Here is a 22400-nt window from a genome sequence, read left to right on the forward strand (position 1 = left end):
CGAGCTACAAATCTTCTCACAAACATTAAGTGGGGTATCATAGCAAGGCCTCCCATTGGCATTGCCTCCGATTTTGAGAAATTAATTTTACAACCTGAGAATGCGCTAAATGTATTAATAACTTGGATTAAGCAAGGTACGGACATCAGAGGATTACTGAGGAATAGAAGAACATCATCTGCATAAAGGGTAATTTTATGTTTACCTGAACCAATCCTCGGGGCCGTTATATTAGGATCAGCCCGTATAGCTTCTGGTAGTGGTTTAATTATTAGCGTAAATAACAATGGTGAGAGAGGACATCCCTGACAGCAGCCCCTACCCACACTGAAGCTATCTGAACCTTATCCATTGGTAACCACAACTGCTTTGGGATCACTATACAATGTTGAGACCCATTTGGTAAACACCTTTCCAACGCCAAACCTTTCCAATGTGTAAAACAAATATGACCATTGAACCCTATCGAATGCCTTTTCCGCGTCTAATGAAACTACTACTCCTGGTATCTTTCCCTGATAGCAGGCTTGAATCATATTCAAAACCCTTCTAATATTATTGGATGATCTATGGCCCTTAATAAACCCCGTCTGATCCTCCTTTATGATATGTAGCAGTACCCTTTCTATTCTCAATGCTAACGTTTTAGAAAGGATTTTAAAATCTACATTTAGCAAGGATATTGGTCTGTTGGACATACAATCTTCTGGATCCTTTCCTTTTTTAAGGATAAGAGAGATATTTGCCTCTTTCAGCGAAGGCGGGAGACAGCCCTGACTATATGCATAGTTATACATGTCCATAAGTGGACCAGCCAATATTTCTGTAAATTCTTTATAGAATTCAGCTTGAAAACCATCTGGGCCAGGTGCCTTCCCGCTCTGAAGTTGCCTGATTGCGTCAAGTATTTCTTGGACTGTTAGGGGAGTATTTAAGACCGATACCTGTTCCGGAGTTAGGCCCGGAAAGGTCAAATTTTTTAAAAATGATTGCATCCTCCTAGTCCTGTCTTCACATCCTGTGATTTATATAAATCAGAATAAAATTTTCTAAAGATAGCATTAATCTTTTTATGATCATGAATCAAAATACTTGTACTTTCCTTGATAGACGTGATTTTTTAAGGGCCCTTTTTTTTCTTTGCAAGAAATGCTAAGTATCTACCTGGTTTGTCGCCAAATTCATATAACCTTTGTTTTGCAAATAATATTTCCCTCTTAGCTGTTTGGGTAAGTGTAGTGTGTTTAGAGCTGTCCTAAGGGCCGTGATCCTTTGCAATTTGATAACAGAAGGTCTATCAGCGTATGATGTTTCAGCTGCTTTTAAGTGAGCTTCGAGCAGACGCTGTTGTTCTCCCTTTAATTTTTTCTGGGTCGCTGAGTAGGAGATGATCAAACCTCGCGTGTAAGCTTTGATGGTCTCCCACATCATTGATGGGTTGCTAGCTGTACCTAAATTAATTTCTAAAAAAGTTTTAAATTCTTGAGAGAAGTGCTTTACAAATTTACTATCTTTCATTAGGAAGGGGTCCATACGCCGATGCTGAGGGGATGTCCCGTTGTTCCTCGCCTTGGTTTCCATATATACAGCAGCGTGGTCGGAAATTGCTATACTACCTATTTTACAGGATGATATGGAATTTAAAAAAATCGAGGGGGCAAAAAACATATCAATTCTGGTATGACATTTATGTGGATTGCAGTAAAAAGAAAAATTTTTTACTGCAATGAAGACATCTCCATACATCTACTAATCCTAATTCTTTGTTCAGATCCACCAATTGTCTAGATCTGGGAGATACTCCTGCAGTACTCTTGGGAATCCTATCCATTTCTGGATCCATAATACAATTAAAGTCTCCCCCTATAATTGTATGACGGGCACCAAGAGCCATCAATTTTGAGAAGGCTTCCGTTATAAATTTAAAGGGGTGTGCCGGGGGGGGGCAGTACAAATTTAAAATTCCATATTCCTCTCCATATATAAGGGCTTTAATCAGAATATATCGTCCCGATTCATCTTTTATCTGATTTAGGATTTTGAAAGGGAAATTCTTCCGAACAAGAATAACAACTCCCCTACTTTTTGAGCTAAAGGAAGAAAAAAGGCCTGATCAAATCCACCCTGTTGAGATTTCTTTCTTTCTTAAGATTTGATAATATTTTCTTCCTTTTGACTGGCGAATTACTCCCCTTGACATTCCGGGTGCACCACTTAACCATAATCATCTGGGCAAATCCGAGACCCCTCGGGAGGGGAAATCCTATCCAGAACATCCCGAGCATAGAGCATATAAAATTCACAAAAATAAAGGCTCTCTAATACACTCACAACAGTATAATAAAAAACTATTTCTAAATAATAAAAAAAAACGTATTTAAATGGAGAATTTCCCCTTTGTTCCCAGGGGGTGTCACTTCCTTTCGAAAGGTCCATCGTATCCTCTCCCAACCAATGCCCCACCCTTGACCCAGGTGCTCCTCAATAGGATGAGGAGAATTCAGATATAATATAAAGCTAGAGTTAACAGTGAGCACCCTCCAGACCCCCCCCACCCACACCAACACCTGGATATATTTGGTAATGTTAATACCGTATAAACATATATAACTATAAAATTACAACCTCAATAAATAATAATTAAATATAATAATACAAAATAACAAGGGAAAACAACCCCGCTCCTAGAGACAGAGGTAAAATAGAATAAGGTAACCACCTCCCCCACCAACGTTAACTAAATCCCCCGGCTTATATATATATATATATATACATACACATACATATATATATATATATATACATACGTACACACATACATACATAAAATAATAAAAAAACCCCAAGGGGGGGAGAAAATCATTAAATAGAGAACAAATAAATAAATCCCTCTCCCCACCCCCCAAGATAATATTAAACAGTAAGGTAAGAAAAAAGAAAAAGGCGGGGGGGGATATAAACCGGAGTGGGGGAAAGGCAAACCAACATCCATTATCTCTTACAATTTATCTCAGACAGTCCAAAAATTCCTTAGCCTTTTCCGGCGATCCGAAGTTATACACGGATCCTTCATGGTTAAAGCGTAGCGTCGCTGGGTAGCGTAAGGAGTATTGAACATTTAAGTTCCTTAAACACTTCTTCGCCTCATCGAATATCTTTCTCTTTCAGACCAGAGCTGGGGAAAAGTCCCGGAATAACATGATCTTAGATCCTTTATAGATCATGGCTTGGGAATCTTTTCCAAGATTTCTAGAAGCTTCTAGGAGTATCTGCCTCTCCCTATAGCTTTGCAGCTGGAACAGGACTGGGCAGGGACGCTGGTTCGAGCTAGGCCCGCGTATTGCGACCCGGTAGGCCCATTCTACCCTCACCTGGCCTGATTCAGCTTCCAGATTTAAAAGCTGTGGCAGCCACTGCTCGAGAAACGCTGTAAGCTGGCCTTCCTCTTCCCGTTCGGGAAGGGCCAGCAAACGAATATTTTTTTGACGACCTCGATTATCGAGGTCATCAATATGATTCTCTAAGGTCCGGACTCGCTGTTCGAGAGTCCGGACCCGATCCACGGCCGATTGCGCTGTAGTTTCGGAGGTCGCGGCCTTTAGCTCCGCCCCTCCGACACGGCGCTAGATTTCTTTAATGTCTCGGTCGTGCTTTTGCAGCGCGGCCAAGAGTGAGTCCCATCGACTTCGGGATTCTTCAATGAAAGCGTCAATCTTCTCATCCAGTTTGGAGATGATTTCCACGAGGCTCGCCACTGTAGGTAAGTCCCCTGGGGCGGCTGCGGACGCCTCTGCTGCAGCAGGAGAGGGTGGGGGAGAGGTTCCTACTTGCTGAGAGCTGCGGGCTCCCTTCCCTTTAGTCATTTTTACTAAACAACTAATTAAATTAAACAGCTATTTTAAATGATTTGGTGAGTGTGGTGGGGGTGGGTGGCCCACTTTACCCAAGTCTTGGGAGGAGCACTATAGACTCAGACTTGCTGGGTCGCCGCCATCTTCATCTCTGTTGTTTATTTTGTGTCAAATGTGGCAGGGCCAATAAATTGGGTTTGATTACCTCTTTAACAATTATAAACCCTCCATGAAAGATTTTGCAAATGTGGGTGCTGTTCCTATGTGTCTTGCTTTCAGCTGATTATAGAATTGGGGATCAAAATTGGTGACCAGCCATCTCTTACAATTTACTCTGCCTGTAATGTCATTGGTTTCTGGCCCAAAATCACCTGGTAAATATTGAAATCCATGATATCTAATCTTATTTAATATGTTTTATTCATATATTTAACCCACAAATTTCACAATCCGTTTAGCACAACTGCAGAATAAGCTAAGAAAGTCATAACACTGGTTGCAACTTGTATCCACCTGTTCACAATATAATTGCACTTTTAACTGGTGAAGAAAGGCAGATACTCCTTGTCACCATTCCACAATGTTTCACCAGCAGTTTGAAGATTTTACTGAGCTACTTTGGGAATCCTGCAAATGCACTTCTACTGAGAAGAAATATAAGTTCTTTGGGTTTATTGCTTTCCTCTATTATTCAAGAAAAAAAGAACAAAAGTCAAAGCTGATCTTTACCTCCATGCTGAATTTTTAAAAATACCAGGAGGGCTCGTAAATTTTAAAACATTACATGGAAATTCTGCTTTGCAGTACTAGCAAAGCTGCCAGAGACAGTTCTTTTCTTTAATAATGAGTTTTCATCTGTCTATTTGAGGGAAACAGTGCTTGAATGCGAATAACATTTCCTTGTTATATTGAACATTAATATTGCATGATCGCAAAGAATTCCTCAACTTGTTCAAGAAATGACATTGATCCTGTGATCAGAGCAGAATTCTTTAGTCTACTCATGTATTATTCCTTCCTGGAAGATGATCCATAAATAATGCTTATCCAAGTCAATTGGCAAACTTGCAGCAATTAGTATTGAACTGAATTGGATCTATTTTCTACAATAATCATTAGGAACTAGAACCGAGACTGTTTGACTACTTGTAGTTCAAACTCAATAATTATGATAGGAGGAAAATTTTAACCAATTCCTTGACCTGGATTTAAACACAAAACAGCACTGTTCTTCCAGTAAATGTGTCGCATATTTAATAAAATGACAGAATTTTTTATAACTATCTTGATATCCTGCATGGATAAACATTTTCAAAATCAGAATTATATCACTTACTTTGCAATGGCAATGGTTTTTGCCTTGATCATTTGTTCCCTTACTTTTTCCAATAAAAGCTCTTTTTTATTCTTCGGTTGAACACTGAGTGACCCGCTTCCTTTTCGGCTACTACTGTTTCGGGTGCTTACACTACCTATATGAAATTTTTGCAAAAATCACCTTGATTAAACACTTACTAGCAACAAAACTTTGAGTTTTGAGGATTAGTTTTAAGAAATTAGCATAATCAGTAGTTACTCAGTTGAATGATAATCACATAATTTAACAAAAACAAAGTCTGTACTTCCATAAAGGAAAATAAACAAATAATTTAGCAATCAATGTGTCAAATTCAATGCAGAATTAGGCAGTATGAGAACTTAAAATTTTGTGAATAGTAAGCTTGTAAACAGCCTTACAGTATAAGACTTTTCAACTGTTAACTGTGTATTGGAACCAGGCTTTAAAAAAATGTTTTCATTTTCCAAGAATTCTGTCTTTCATAAAATTTCACAGTAAAGACTGGAATCCTATTTTATCTCCACTGACAGCAGGAAAAGAAATCTCTAAAAATTATCATTCATGGACCAGTGAAAACTAACATGTCTTGATTGCAAATGAAGTATGGTCATAGGAGTTATACAGCATGGAAACAGATATTAGAACATAAGAATATAAGAAATATGAGCAGGAGTAGGACATCCGACCCGTCGAGCCTGCTCTGCCATTCTATAAGATCATGACTGATCTTTTCGTGGACTCAGCTACACTTATCTGCCTGTTCACTACAATTCTTAATTCTTTTATTGTTAAAAATCTATCCTTCCTTAAAAACATTCAACAAGGTAGCCTCAAATGCTTCACTGTGCAGGGAATTCCACAGATTCACAACCCTTTGAGTGAAGACATTTCTCCTCAACTCCTAAATCTGCTCCCTCTTAGTCTGAGGCTATGCAACCCCCCCCAACCCCACCCTGGTTGTAGCTTCACCTGTCAATAGAAACAACCTCCCTGCTTCTAGCTTATCTATTCTCTTCATGATTTTATATGCTTCTATAAGATCCCCCCTCATTCTTCTGAATTCAAATGAAAATTGTCCGAGTTCACTCAATCTCTTCTCATAAGCCAACACTCTCAACTCTGGAATCAACCTTGTGATCCTCCTCTGCACCCCTTCCAGTGCCAGTACATCCTTTCTTAGGGTGACCAAAAATTTACAGAGTACTCCAGATGTGGCCTTAAAAGCACCCTACACAGCTGCAACATAACCTCCTAATTTTTAAACTCCATTCCTCTTGCAATGAAGGACAATATTCCATTTGCCTTCTTAATTACCTGCTGCACGTGCAAACCAATTTGTTATGATTCACGCACAAGGACACCCAGGTCACTCTGCACAGCAGCATGCTACAGTTTTTCACCATTTAAATAATAGTCCATTTTGGTGTTATTCCTACCAAACTGGATGACCTCACATTTACCAATATTGTACTCTATCTGTCAGACCCTTGCCCAGTCACTTAACCTATCTGTATCTCTCTGTAAACTTTCAGTGTCCTCTGCACATTTGCTTTACCATTCACTTCGATATAACCTGTGAACTCTGATACACTACACTTTGTCCTCAATTCTTGTCCAACTTGTCCATGCTGACCAGGTATCCTAAACTGATCTAATCTCATTTGCCAGCACTTGGCCCATATCCCTCTATTCTCCCTCCTATTCATGCACCTATCTAAATGCTTTTTAAATATTATAATAGTACCCACCTCCACCACTTCCTCTAGCAGCTCATTCCATACATGCTTCAGCCTCTGCAGGAAAACATTTCCTCTTCGGTCCACTTTAAATCTTTCCCCTCTCATCTTAAACCTATGCCCTCTAGCTTTGGAAATCTTGACCCTGATAAAAGACTTTGGCTATTCACTCTATCCATGCCTCTCATGATTTTATAAACTTCTATAAGGTCATCCCTCAGCCTCTGTTGCTCCAGAGAAAATAGACCCAAGCCTATTCAGCCTCTCCTTACAACTCAAACACTCTAACCCTGGCAACATCCTTGTAAATCTTTTCTGAATCTTTTCAAGTTTAACAACATCTTTCCTATTGCAGGGAGACCAGAAATGAATCTAGTATTCCAGAAGTTTTCCCAAAAGTAACCACTATTTTTATTAGATTTTGCTTTGTTTTGGAACTAAAAAAAAATCATAACAATGATACTTTAATGGGAGGAAGGAGACAGAAGGAGACTTGGCTTCAGAAAACACCACGTGAGAGGTCAGAGAACGGCTGTAGAGTTCAAAAAGAAAATCAAAACAAAAGCTAAGCAGTGAACTCTCACAGCTGACTGACTGTAAAATTACAAACATCTCTGGAAATCAGAATTTGGTCCAAGAAAAGCAGTGACATTTCACAGCTGACCTTGGAGAGGTCCAATATGATCTCCTCTTCAATTGCTTTTAAAGAAAAGTTGAGACAAAGACACATGTACCAATTATAAACTCAAAGTGGGACTGTAAGTATTATGTATTTGTTGAATCTTGTCTGAATATCAAGTTGATTTCTAGGTGAGCTTGAAAAGTTTCTTAAATTTAATGTAGATTTTCATATTATCTAAAGGTGAACATATGACCAACAATTTAGAAATTATTGAATATTTACTTCCTTATAAATCAATTATATATGAGCTAATTAATTATCTTTAATTCCCTACTCTCCATGACATTGAATTCATTATTACAATGTAATCCAGATTATATTTATTATAATAAATATGCTTAGCACTTATTAAAATGTTTTAGTCTCATATTTGATTCCTGAAGAGATTTCAAACCATTGAATTTGAAAGGTTTTCCAAAGATAGCTCAATTATATTTGCAAACATCTCAGCTAATGTTATTGCACTGAGCGCTCTATAAGGTTACATTTGCTGGCAGATAAGCTAAAAGTAACAACACTTTCAACTACATTAAGAAGTTCCAGCATTCTCAAAATTTCACACATCTTTTCTCACACCACAATTATCGAAAAATATGTGACATACCTCTTTGTGATCTATGTGACGATCGATTTGAGATCTGTGAACCTGTGGAACTTGGTCTTCTGGCTTTTGTCTGTTCTGGAAAATGAACATGTATGGAATCCATTGATGCTTGCAAATTAATTGATTTTAAAGAACCTAGAGAGTTCTTTCTCTGAGATTCATTCAGATGATCTTCTTCCATGTCATCTTTAGCTGAGGCATTTTCATTCTTATCATCCTCATCCCATAAACCATGACACTAGAATTAAATGTTTACAAAATAAGCATGTAGTCATCACCAGAACAATTAATACAATAATATTTTAATACCACTCACATGACTATACTACAAAAGTGATAATAATTGACTAAGTCATCTAGTATTGCTTGCCATAAGCCCAAATGTGACTGGCACTACAATGAACCTGATCCCTAGAATATGTTATATATAGAAAGCACCGTTTGACAATCATTCATAAAAGAAAAAGAAAATTCAAAGAATAGAAGTTTTTTCACTATTTTCCATGAACTGAACAATTTCAACATTCTGAATAGTTGTGACCTTTTCATACAACTTACATCCAGTGGGTAATTCTAAGTTTGGATGTCAGTGTAAAGTGGGTTAATTCCATTTAGCCCCTTTCCTACATCTCTCCTAACTGTCCTTTCCAGTCACTTCAACAGAAATGAAAATCTTAGGAGATATATAACGAAGAGAAAACTACCAATGTCTTCTAAGTACCAATGGCATAATAGGTTATCGGGATACTGTGGGTAAAAGGCACTGAAGTGTTCCATCAGCCATAACCATATTAAATGGCTCATTGGCTGAATGGCCCAACTTTTGTTTATGTGTTCCGACAATGTTAATGTAAAAGAATGCAAAAACAATGTTTTAGTGAAATTATTTTTCTTACAAGAGAATTATAAATGAAGTCCAAATGATGGGTGAGTCTCCATGATGGGGGAATGGGTAGAAACGGACTGTCGTGGGGTAGTGGGATGTTAAACGGGGCAGGGAATCTTTGGAAGTGTACCAGGCTAACAGGTGGGCTGAGGGTGCACTCCCAGCCATCATTTTTCCTCTCCAGATGTGGTGGTAAAGCTAAAGTTACCACAGTCCTTAATCTGTGGATCACCATGCCTCAGGTGAGGAAGAGGCTGAACTAGTAACCTCAACTATTTTCATCACCTTTGCTTCTTTTGAACATCACTTTAAATTAGATTTTTTCCATTTGCTCTTGTTCCTTTCATAAGTGGGAACAGCCTCTCCCTATCTACTCTATACAGCCCACTCGTGATTTTGAAAACCTTTATCAAATCTCCTCTCAGCCTTCTTGTCTCCAAGCAGAATAGTCCCAACATCTTCAGTCTATCCTCATAACTGAAGTTTCTTATTCCTGGAACCATTTTTTTAAATCCTTTCTGCATTTCCTATAATGTATTCATACCTTTCCAAAATGTAGTGCCACAACTTTTCACAATACTGCAGCTGAGGTTTAACAAGTATCATGCAAATATGCTTTATTAACCACACTCTTCAATTGTTCTGCAATCTTGAATGACATATATACACCAATTTCTGGATTAGTGGTGCTGGAAGAGCACAGCAGTTCAGGCAGCATCCAAGGAGCTTTGAAATCGACGTTTCGGGCAAAAGCCCTTCATCAGGGATAACACCAATGTCCCTCTGCTCTGTACCCTGTTACATTGTGGAAGACCCCGCACAACCCCCAATCAAACTCTTCTCCCTCCTGCCATCTGGCAGAAGACAGTGGTTAGGCCACTATTGGAATATTGCGTGCAGTACTGGTCTCCTTCCTATCGGAAAGATGTTATGAAACTTGAAAGCGTTCAGAAAAGATTTACAAGGATGTTGCCAGGGTTGGAGGATCTGAGCTACAGGGAGAGGCTGAACAGGCTGGGGTGTCGGAGGCTGAGGGGTGACCTTATAGAGATTTACAAAATTATGAGGGGCATGGATAGGATAAATAGACAAAGTCTTTTCTCTGGGGTCGGGGAGCCCAGAACTAGAGGGCATAGGTTTAGGGTGAGAGGGGAAAGATATAAAAGAGACCTAAGGGGCAACTTTTTCACTCAGAGGGTGGTACGTGTATGGAATGAGCTGCCAGAGGATGTGGTGGAGGCTGGTACAATTGCAACATTTAAGAGGCATTTGGATGGGTATATGAATAAGAAGGGTTTGGAGGGATATGGGCCGGCTGCTGGCAGGTGGGACTAGATTGGGTTGGGATATCTGGTCGGCATGGATGGATTGGACCGAAGGGTCTGTTTCCATGCTGTACATCTCTATGACTCTATACGGTTTCTCACGGCCAGACTGTGCAACAGTTTCTTCCACCAAGCCATCAGGGTATTTAACCCAGTATAATCGGATTCCTTCCCATCTGAAATTCTTTCATATTGTTGCTAGAAAAATGTCTATCATTCATCATCCCTCTGTTACACTCTAACTTGGGTGCTTTACACTTCTTATGCACTTTATGCCATGCACAACTATGTAGTTTGTGCTGACCATGTAGCACTCTCGGCACTGGAGGAACACTGTCTTGCTTCTCCTGTATCAGTTGTATATTGGTAGAAGTGACAAATAAAAGCTATTCCACTCTAAATTGTACAACCTATTTTGAATTGTGTTCCAATATTCTTCCAACCAAAGCACATCGCCTCCATTTCTCTGCATTGAAAATCATTTGCCACCTGTCCAGCAACTTGTCAATGTTGCTTTTAGAGTTCCATACTATCCTACCCAGTGTAGAATTCTTCCAAGTTTCATGTCTTTTCCAACTTTGAAGCTGTGACTTGCATACCTAGATCCAGATAATTAATATATATTAGGAAAAGCAAGGGTCCCAATCCCAAAAACCCAGAGAACTCTACTGTAAACCATGTTCCAGCTAAAAAATATCCATTGACTATTGCTCTCCGTAATCTATCATTCAATACATTTTGTAGCCACCTAGCCACTGTCACTTTTTCTACTATGAACTATAACTTTCTTCAGAAGTCTGTTATGTAGCACTGTATCAAAAGTCTTCTGGAAATCCATATATATCACATCAACAATGTTACCTTTTTTGCTACCTCCTCAAATAAACTCCAGAAACCTGTGCTGACTCCTTGTAATAACCTGTGATAACTAATTCAATCTCGAACAGTTGTTTCTAGAAGTCTCATACTACCAAAATTAAATTACCTGGCCTATAATTGCTAGGATCATCCTTACAACTTTTCTTGAACAAGGCCAATTCCTCACATGAGGAAGGATGTTTTGGCTATGGAGTGGGTGCAATGAAGGTTTGCTAGATTGATTTCTGGAATGGTAGGATTGATATAGGAAAAGAAACTGGATCAGTTAGGTATATATTCAGTGGAGTTTAGAAGAATAAGTGGGGAATCTCTTAGAAACCTATAACATTTTAACAGGATTGGACAGGAAAAATGTTCCTGATGACTGGGTAGTCCAGAACCAGGGGCGATAGTTTAAGGACATTGGGTAGGCCATTTAAAACTGAGATGAGGAGGGAGTTCTTCACCCGGAGAGTGGTGACCCTGTGAAATTATCTGCCACAGAAAGCTACTGAGGGAAAAACATTTAATATTTTCAAGAAGGATTCAGATATAGTTCTTAGGGCTAAAGGGATCAAAGGGCTTTGGGAGAAACAAGGGACTGAGTTGGATGATCAGCCATGATCATATTGAATGATGAAGCAGGTTCAAAGGGCCACATGGCCTAATCCTTCTCCTGTTTTCCATGTTTCTGAGGAGAAAGAAGCTCTCATTATCCAAGCTGAGCTCAGCTGTGCTGGAGACAGAACCACACTGACACCTGCTTCTAACTGGATGAAACACACAATCATTGACTGTAAAGTAACTTTTGGTCATGATGCTGAAAAATGGTTTGCATTATGGAGTGACATTTAGCTAAATTTATTTGTGTTCCCTTTTGCTTTCTGTAAATAAAGCTCAAGTTTGTCTTTGTAATTATCTATTTACTTCGTTGTATGTGATGTTCCCTGACTGGACAATGACAAGCTGTGGCTGTCCAACAGGCAATGGACACTGATTAATAGTGACAACAGAGGCTGGTTAGATAGGATGTAGCTTGGGACAGATAAAGCATATGGCAAGGTTGTTAATGAGCAACCAGGTTGAGAGAATGGAGTTGTATGTGCGAGGAAGTGTCAGCCATATTGGCTATATGCTATGTAAAACATGGCTTTGGGGTTGCTATGTCATGACATTGCCAGCGAGGGGCAATGCATAATTGTGAGAGCTTATCCAGGTGCACAGGACCTTTCAAAGATGGTGTGGGTATAAATGTTGCTGGACTTTGGGTGGATATTTGCTGAGTTGTATGCAGTTGTGGGAACAATATGTAGTCAGATGGGTAGAAATCAGTCATAAGAGATGACACAGGTGCAAGGTAAGAAGTTAACAAAGTGAGTTTGGTCATATACGGTAAAAGAATTCAGACCCATGGCAAACAATCCTCCAAAAAACTCAAAGCAATTCAGATTTAGCCAAAAAAGGCAAGGTTCAGCATCTTGATTTTTCAATAAATTAAGCCTAGAAAGAGTGACATGATATTAGGATTCCAATACAAGTACAAGTGGTTCTGGCAGTAACATGCATTTCATTAATGCAAATTTGCTATATAATGTGATTGATGAATTGGGGACACTGTTTCTAAAGTGCAAACTTTTAAAATGTGTATTGATTGTAATATGATTACATTGCCAATATTTTAAATGCTGCTTCTAAAGCACGATTTTTCTATAAGAGAGGCTTGCACATGAATGCAACCATCGCGTTATAAAAGAACCACTTGTATGAAGTTATGATTGGATGAGTATGTCACAACATATGAAGTAATATGTGATAATAAATGACACTGAAGTATGGGTTCATAATGTGTTGAGCTCCTAGATAATGCTTGAAATGGTTAAAGTTGTCTGTATAATAAGAAAGGAAACTCTTAGATCATCAAGGCATTTTTACATATATCCTAGAGATACTGATTTTATAAAATTGGATACAAACTAATGCAAATGTAAAGAAAATAGAACATAAAGGAACTTATATTGGGCAAAAATTAGGAATATGTAAAAGATAGAAACATATAAGGACAGAACAAAAAGGATTGTAAACAATTATTGGAAGTAAGTTACGCTGAGGTACCATTAGCAGATATAGGGCTTACAAACTTAATGTGGTGAATTAATGTAGTGTTACTATGTTATAAAACTATAAGATATAGGACCAGGAGTAGGACATTTGGTCCTTCAAGGCTGCTCTGCCATTCAATAGTATCATGACTGATTCAACACTCCTCAGCTCCATTTTTCTGCCCTTTCCCATAGCCTTGATTCCCCTAGTGCTCAAGAATCTGCCTATCTCAGTCTTAAATGCATACAATGTCTCTGCTTGAGAGGTTTTCGTGGCAGGAACTTCTAAAGACTTTCAATCCTCAGAGAAGAAATTCCTCCTCATCTCATGGCATGTCTTAATTCTGAGATGACTCTCTCTGGTCCTAGACTCCCCCAAGAGGAGAAACATCCTCTCCGCATTTACCCTGTCAATTGCCTTAACAGTACTATATGTATTAATGAGATCACCTCTTATTCTTCTAAATTCCAAACAGTAGAGTCCCAACCTGTTTAACCTTCACTCTTGAGACAATTCCACCATTCCAGGGATCTTCCTAGTGAGTGTTCTCTGAACTGCCTCCAATGAACTGACATCTGTCCTTAAATAATTACATGAAGAATCGAATGCTCAGGCACTTTTCAACCTCAAGGTGGGGACTATAGGATTAATTAATTTCAATAATTAGTAATTTTGACTTGATTAAGAAAGTGAAGAATTACATCATAATTTAATTATTTGTGGTTAGCTGTAAAACACTTGTGCACAAGAAAGTTACATGGCAAAAGTCAAAACTATGATTGGGACTCAGTTTTATGGTTGTATTCATGGTCGGACTAATAACGGAAAATGCTTTACTGAAAATGATATTCATTTCTGTGTGTTTTAAATAATTTTCATTTTGTAACTTAAAGTATGTAACAGTCCTATTTTTTATTAATTTGTGTCGTTGTTTTGAGCTTTAATTTGTTTTAGGCATAAACAGTTTTGTGGAGTTACACATTACTCTTGCAGTTAAAGGATATTGTAGGCTTTAGAGAATATTTAGGTACATCAGTTGAGTGTTTGGGATAATATTAAAATACTAGGGAGTGACACTACAAACTCCTGTTCAGATGCTGATAGTGAAATAATCTTAGTAGATATCTAAAAGGTTTGGAGTTTCATACAGACAAGCTGTTACAATAGTAATGATTTTATAAAGTGATTGATGTGTTAAAGAATGAATCAGGAGACAGTTCAAAGTCACGCCACTAAGATGACCATACCATTTAGAGAAATTATTCAGAAATTGGGCAGACAGTTCCTCATCAATCCAAGATGGACCACGAGATGTTCATAATGTAATAAGCCAATTAGAATTCAGAATGTTTCTGCTCATGCATAGGGTACAGTGGCAAGCAAGGGTTAACAAATGGTGATTCTCAGTGGTTCCATGCACGAACAAAGGAAGACTGAAGGGGAACTTCAATCAACACAACAGAACAAGTGAATAGTGCCCAGTCACCCAGGTTTGCGAACTGGTACTCTAAAGTGAATCAATTGCAAACCATTGCTTTCATTAAGTGTTATTTGTTTTGCTCTTGTTATGCTAAAGTTATTAAATATCATGTTGTAACAAAATAGAACTAGTAATCATTTAGTTTGGCTCTCTCAAATTCAGTCTATAATTTAATTGTAAGAACTAATCAATTATAAGTTGAAGTTAACCCCAAGGTCTGACATACATGCTGAAATAAGAACAAACTATTCACAAAACTACTTCATAGGCTTGTTAAAATCTGATAGGAGAAAGTGAGGACTGCAGATGCTGGAGATCAGAGTTGAAAATGTGTTGCTGGAAAAGGGCTCATTCCTGAAGAAGGGCTCATGCCCGAAACGTAGATTCTCCTGCTCCTTGGATGCTGCCTGACCTGCTGCGCTTTTCCAGCAACACATTTTCAGCAGTTGTTAAAATCTGAGACAAGGAGATGAGTCCATGCCCCAATGATTACCCATCACCAACATTATGTTTTTCCTGCTTTTACCACACTTTATGACATAAGATGTTGGATATCTTTTTAACACCTGATAGAAATAACCTTTCGCAATCTTCCACATGAGAATGCACAGAGAAGACAGTTTGACAGTGTATTTTTCCTTCAGGAAGGAATGACATCATTTTACCTTTAAAATGGATCGGTGAAAGAACAGTGCAAGTAGCTGTATAAGGTCATAATGCACATAGCCTTCCTTCTTCTCAATGCCAATTATATTTGGGGCAAAATCAGGTTTATCTCGAGTTCTACTCAAATTTTCATTCCAAGGAAAAAATCCAAATTGGAAAAAGTATTTGATTACAATTGTTACCTGTAAGAAGATGAAACACCAGAGGTTTGCATAGCAGTCACATTTGCATTATCATCCAGTTTAATTCAATGGAATTAAATAGTTATGGTACTTTGGGAAATACAGAAAACAACCAGAGTAAATCATTATCAGTTACATATGAGGGCATTTCATCCATCCACAGTTAATATTAACAACAACAATAATAATAGGATAAATAAATCAGAGATATTTTATGTATGTATGAGTAAATTCTATTAGAACCCTACAAATGAATTAGAAAAGCATCATATATCTTGGTGGTGATGAGATACATTTTTGGAACTGCTGCAGTCCTTGTGATGTGCTGTTAGGTTGGGAATTCCAGGAATTTTTTACCCCTTGATATTAAAGGACCAGTCATATAGGTTGAATACTAATGCTTTGAGCCCAGTGACCATGCTACCATTGTGTTTTGATGTTAGAGGGAGTGAGTGTTGAATGTATTAGCAGGAGTGCCAATCAAATATGGGCGGCACGGTGGCACAGCAGTTAGAACTGTGGCCTCACAGCGCCAGAGACCCGGGTTCAATTCCCACCTCAGGCGACTTTCTGTGTGGAGTTTGCACATTCTCCCCGTGTCTGCGTGGGTTTCCTCCGGGTGCTCTGGTTTCCTCCCACAATCCAAAAATGTGCAGGTTAGGTGAATTGGCCATGCTAAGTTGCCCTAGTGTTAGGTGAAGGGGTAAATGTAGGGGAATGGGTCTGGATGGGTTGCACTTTGGCAGGTCGGTGTGGACTTGTTGGGCTGAAGGGCCTGTTTCCACACTGTAATCTAATCTAAAAAAAAACTGCTTTGTTGTTGCTTGTGTCAAGTTCTTGAGTGTTACTGTGCCTACAAGTGCAGAATATTCCATTACACTCTTTATTTGTGCTTCTGAGATGATTGTCAGAAATTAGGAAGACAGGACGTAAGTTACTTATCACAGAATTCCTAGCTTCTGACATGCTTTTATAGTCAGTAATTATATGGCTGGTTCATTTCAATTTCTGAGCAATGGCATTCCCAGGATATTGATAATAGAGGTTTCAGTAACACCAAGGGGTGATGGTTAGATTGTTATTTGCTGGAGCTGGTCATTGCCTGTCACTTGTGGAGCACAAATGTTGAGTGTCACTTATCAGGTCAAGCCTTAGTCACCATCTGCTTCAGTATCTGAGGTGTTGCAAATGGTGCTGAGTATTGTGCAATCATCAGTGAATATCCCCACATCTGAATGGAGGAAAGGTAATTGATGAAATGGCTAAAGATGGTTGGGCCCATGAATTTCAGCATGGATGTTGTAGCACTGAGATGATTGACCACTCAAAACCACAACCCTATTCCTTTGTGTTAAGTATGACTCCAACCAAAGGTGGCTTCGCCTGATTCCCATTTGTAGTGATTTGAACATGGATTTTGTATAATATGAGTTCTCTGATTGGGACTGTTAACCTGGTCCAATCAAGGAGTCCTAGCTGACAGATATAAGCAGGTATGTCAGGGGTCTTGCTCACTCTAGGAGCCGATTAAAGTATGGCTACCTGAGTGAAACCCTAATTAAATGTATAAACATTTTTGAGGATGGTCTTCCTTGGGTTGGTGAATTATTACGGAAGGTTCATACATAAGCTAGCCTCCATCCTGGTACCCTTATTCTGCTATTGAAAAAGGCTGAATTATCACTGATTAACTCATGTCACTGACTCACCGAATGGCCTGAAAGGCTCCATAATTTAAAAAATCTCTACTAAGTATTCATTTAAACTTGATCATTCCAATGTATTTTAAATTTCTCTTTAAGAATTTAGTTTTTAAAAATCATTTATATTACGCTTATCTATATCATCTTTACTCACTTTTTACGAATGGTTGCCCTAAAACTGAACACCGTACTGTAACTGTAACCACTCTGTTCCCATTTCCCATACTTATTTGATTGGAATTTTAATGGCTTTTATCAGAATAGCATTTTAAGTTCATGAGGCTTGAATTTGCTGGAAATAGTTTTGAATTCCACCTTCCAAGTTTTAAAATATATTGTCCGTAAATCTCTAATGAAATATACTCAATTTGATTAACAATTTGTTATGATGCAACAGACGTCTGCAATATTAATGTTTTATCCATTAACAATCTGTGTATAGATTTGACCTGAACCATTATTAACAAAGCACTTTTTGAAAAAAAATCATTTGAATATGGATTCCAATTCTCCTTTAAAATTTTAAAAGCAGTTTTCCAATTTTGTATTCTGGTCAGACACCTTAACAGTGAGAAATATTTATTGGAAATGTTGTAACACTCAAACATGTATAACAATTAGATAGGGAAAACATATATTCCAAATGTAAAAGGCCCTATTGTTCTGGAATAGCTGAAGTTTGTGAAGAATATAGGACAGGTAACCCAGTGAGTAATTCATATTTGATGACATAAATGTTCCTAAGTCAGCGGAATGTGCCAATAACAACGTTCATTGTGAGTATTCTGGTTTTTGACAAAACAAGTACTTCTTTTATTCATCTATGGGATGGGACTTTTCAACTCTGATTCTCCAACATTTGCAGTCCTCACTTTCCCCCTTGAACTGAGTGGCTTACTAGGCTATGTTAGAGGGCAGTTAAGAGTCAATCACATTGCTGAGAGTCTGAATCACATGGAAGCCAGACCTGGTAAGGATGGCAGATATGCTTCCCTGAAGGACATTAGTGAAGCAGACTACCACCCAGTGGTTCTGACCTCCATAATCATGAAGGCCGGTCATGGCCCACATCAACTCGAATCTCCCGGCCTGCCTCAATCTCCTACAATTTGCCTACCAATGTAACAGATCCACAAAGGATCCCAATTCCCTAGCCCTGCACTCACCTCTGGAACATCTGGACAACAAGGACACCTATGTCAGACTCCTGCTCATTGACTCCAGCTCCACCTTCAGTACCATTATCCTCTCCAGACTAATCTCAAAACTCTGAGACCTCGGTCTCGGCTCTGCTCTCTGCAATTGGATCCTCAGCTTTCTGACTTACAGACTGCAATCAATGAAGATAGACAACTGAACCTCCTCCACGATGGATCCCACCCCACACACCCCCCCGCTCCCCCACAAAAGATGAATCCTCAGCCCTCTAATGTGCTCCTTGTATAGCCACAACTGTGTTGCCAAATTCTGATGAATACCATTTGCAAGTTAGTTGATAACACCAACATGGATATCTCACAATGATGAGTTAGAACACAGAAAGGAGACAGAAGGCTTAGTGTCATGGTGCAATGAGAACAACCCCTTCCTCAATTAAGGCAAAACTAAAGAACTGATCATTAAGTTCAGAAAGAAAGGAGAAGAACACGTCCTGAACTACATCAGTGGAGCTGAGGTTGAGAGGGTGGAGAGCATTAAACTCCTAGGAGTGATGATAGCCATCACCCTGTCCTGCACTTCCCATGTAGATTCAGTCAAGAATGGACAAGAAAGCCGCTTCATTATCAGGCGATCAAGAAATCTGGCATACCTATATGGACCCTCACCAATATTTACATATGCATCATTGAAACTATACTATCTGCGTGCATAATGGCCTGGTTTGGCAACCACTCTGTCCAAGATGGTAAGAAACTACAGAAGGTTGCGTGCATGGCCCACCCCATCATGGAAGCCAACCTGTGGAAATGCTGCCAACATCATCAAAGACCCATTGCATCCTGGTAATTCTCTCCTAACTTCTTCCGTCAGGCAAAAGATACAGAAGTTTGAATAAATGCACCAGCAGGTTCAGGAATAGCTTCTTCCCGGCCATTATTAGACTGATGAATAGACTCTCTAACTTCAAAGAATGTTGATCTTGCCTAGTGCATGCCTTTGCAACATAACCTATATGCCTCTAAGTTTTTTTTAACCCTATGTTCTGTATGTTCTCGCTTACTATGATCTGCCTGTTCTGCTCATAAACAAAGCTTTTCACTGTATTTAGGTACATGTGACAATAAATAAATCAAACAAATGGAAACTCATGGCAATAGTGACTATAGCCATATTAGGCCAGTTTTTAATTCCAGATCTTTATTAAAAGCTGCCATGATGGTATTTGAACACGTCCCCAGAATATTAGTTTGGGACTCCAGTTTATATGTCCTGTGACAGTACCACTATGCCATCACCGCCCCAACAGGTCAACTACTGAGTTACATAATCTGATAGGATTTGGACTGGGGAGTACAAAGTTAAAAATCACACAATACCAGGTTATAGTCCAACAGGTTTATTTGGAAGTATTAGCTTTCAGAGTGCTGCTCCTTCATTGGGTAGTATAAGATTGTAAGACATGGAATTTATTGCACAACTACTGCTATATATCCTGTGTTGTACGATCTTATACTCCACAACTACCTGATGAAGGAGCAGTACTCTGAAAGCTAGTTCTTCCAAATAAACCTGTTGGACTATAACCTGGTGTTGTGTGATTTGTAATCTGACAGAGTAGCTTCCAGGGTTCAATCTTTCTTGAAAGGCCGCCTAAATAATATTACAGGTGACTAATAGCTTGATTACAGATGTAGACAGTAATGAGTACTTAAAGGAGCAGATGGAGCTAGAAAGACAGAGAAGTTTCAGAATGGAATTTCAGAAGTTAGGGCTAAAGCAATTGAAGGCAATGTTGTCAATAGCAAGTAAAAAAAATGTGGAGGAGGAAGAGACTGGAATTGGAATGAGGCATTGATACTGGGCTCAAGACAAGAGGAGATTCAGTCATAGAGCATGGGAAAATATGGAAGGATTTGAAGTAAAGTAGAAAATTTTAAAATTAATACATTGTCAGACGAGCAAAGAGAGAGGCATGAATAGAATTTGGTACAATTTAGGATATTGGGGACAGACGGTGAAAGATTGGAGGCCGACCAGGAGACCATTTGAATGGTTGAGTTAGTCAGACTGATCTAGAGCTATCAATGGGTGGTGCTATAAAATTTTCAGAGTATTAAAGGCAAGACAGAATTGGTTCAGGTAAATATTACTTATGAAAGCTTTTTCATTTTGCAAAACTTTCACACCCTCAGGCATTGAAAATGAGACCAACATGTGTACATGTGAAACATAATGAAATATATTTTTGTTGAAATCTTAACAGCAAGGTCCCATAAACACAAATAAGATGAATGGCATTACTTTCCCCATTGTAGTTTCACCCAGACTATCTATTATTTCATGGCTTGGGCTTGTAAATTGTGTATTGTTGGCAAAAGTATGTGAAATTAATAATATGTAGGAGTAACATACATAACAGAACTACATTCTCAACTTCCAAGATATTTTCATCATCCTCAGTTACCCACTCTCTCTGCCTATAATCCCACACATACATTTGTATTTTAAATTTGATATTTCAAAACTTTGTAAGGAGCTAACATTATAATTAACTTGCCCATTCTAGTAATATTGAATAGACAACATTACCACAGTTCTTTTAATATTGTAAAACTATTTTTAGCCACAATAAAAGGAAATTAAGTATTAAATAATGTAAATAAATTAAAACAAACTCCAAAAATTTAACATACCTCAGTATACACAATGGCTGTCATCCAGAAACGTTTGCTTGGCCTTGGTACAGACAGCATAGCCCAGAGGAAGATAAGAATAGGAAGTACCAGTGTAATCATTGAAGCAGATACCATGTGGTTCAGTATAATGACAAAGAAACACAACATTTCGGAACGAGCTACTAAGGTATTATATAGAGCGAAGAATAGGAGTAGTGCTCGAGGCTGGGCTTTGTAGAATTTTTCTGACTCCTCTAATTCTTCATCATAAAACATTCTGAAATGTAAGATATTGGAATTGTATTAAAAGTATATGCTAATTCAGTAAAAGAAAGACATGTATCTAAATTTCATCTTACTTGTTAAGAAGCAGTTCACTGGCTGTTAGTTCATGGCTTAAATTTGGAAAGATTTTATCTTCCAGTAAATCTATCCTGCTATCTGGAGTAAGTGCCATGAGGTGTTTTTCACCAGCTGAATCTGAACTGAAGGATAGACAATCAAGACTAACAGCTTTGCTATACGAAGGTGGAACTTCCTCAGTCATGATATCTGATGTGCATACAGGAATTGTTGCTTCTTCATCCTGCTCATCTTCCACTTCTTCAATTGTGTCTGTGGTACCTTGGCGTGAATACAGCAGTGTGCACTGTGTTGGCTCACTAAGAAAAAGAAATGTTCACTTTAATAAAATACATTTTGTAGCGAATCTTTCTTCCTTTCAATGATATTTTAGATTTTTAATCCTTTCCTATTCAAAACATTTAAAATTTCCATGATGATTTAAGCATCAAGTTACAAAACTTTGATTGTCTTGACCAGGAAAAGATTCATTGTACATTTGGCACCAGCTTCATGCACATATTCAGTCCACATGCCAGGATTGCTCACATAGGTCCATGCTTGTGTGTCAAATGGCATTGATGTGATTAAAATGTGGAAATATAATTAAACCTGTACAGAGTCAAAAGGTAAAGAAAATATTGAGATTCATCAATTTAATTTACTTTGTGTTGCACTCTATCCATTAGAATTGAATGAAACTTTCTACTCCTTTGTCTCTGTGGCAATAATTCGTTGTATGAACACTCTCTCTGGAACTGGGAGACCTTCAGTACCAACCCAAAGTAAACATTCTTCACATATAAAACA

The 22400-nt window shown here is 38.4% G+C and overlaps 1 protein-coding gene and 1 pseudogene across 2 annotated transcripts in view; both read right to left on the reverse strand.

The window, feature by feature from the left end:
* Positions 1-22400, reverse strand: part of LOC122548766 (piezo-type mechanosensitive ion channel component 2) — a 782240-nt gene that overhangs the window by 50213 nt on the left and 709627 nt on the right. For both annotated transcript variants that reach the window (XM_087986703.1, XM_087986702.1), the window contains 5 exons: positions 21608-21910; positions 21267-21525; positions 15527-15709; positions 8213-8450; positions 5188-5323 (listed from right to left, as the gene is read on the reverse strand). In XM_087986703.1, coding sequence (XP_087842829.1) covers positions 5188-5323; positions 8213-8450; positions 15527-15709; positions 21267-21525; positions 21608-21910 — 1119 coding nt within the window. The remainder of the gene's footprint in view (positions 1-5187; positions 5324-8212; positions 8451-15526; positions 15710-21266; positions 21526-21607; positions 21911-22400) is intronic.
* LOC148150488 (uncharacterized) lies at positions 3145-3863 on the reverse strand (annotated as a pseudogene).

This window comes from Chiloscyllium plagiosum, unplaced genomic scaffold, assembly GCF_037043375.1.
Source record: "Chiloscyllium plagiosum isolate Xiang-an unplaced genomic scaffold, Cpla_swu_hap1 HiC_scaffold_4, whole genome shotgun sequence".
Lineage (NCBI taxonomy): Eukaryota > Metazoa > Chordata > Chondrichthyes > Orectolobiformes > Hemiscylliidae > Chiloscyllium > Chiloscyllium plagiosum.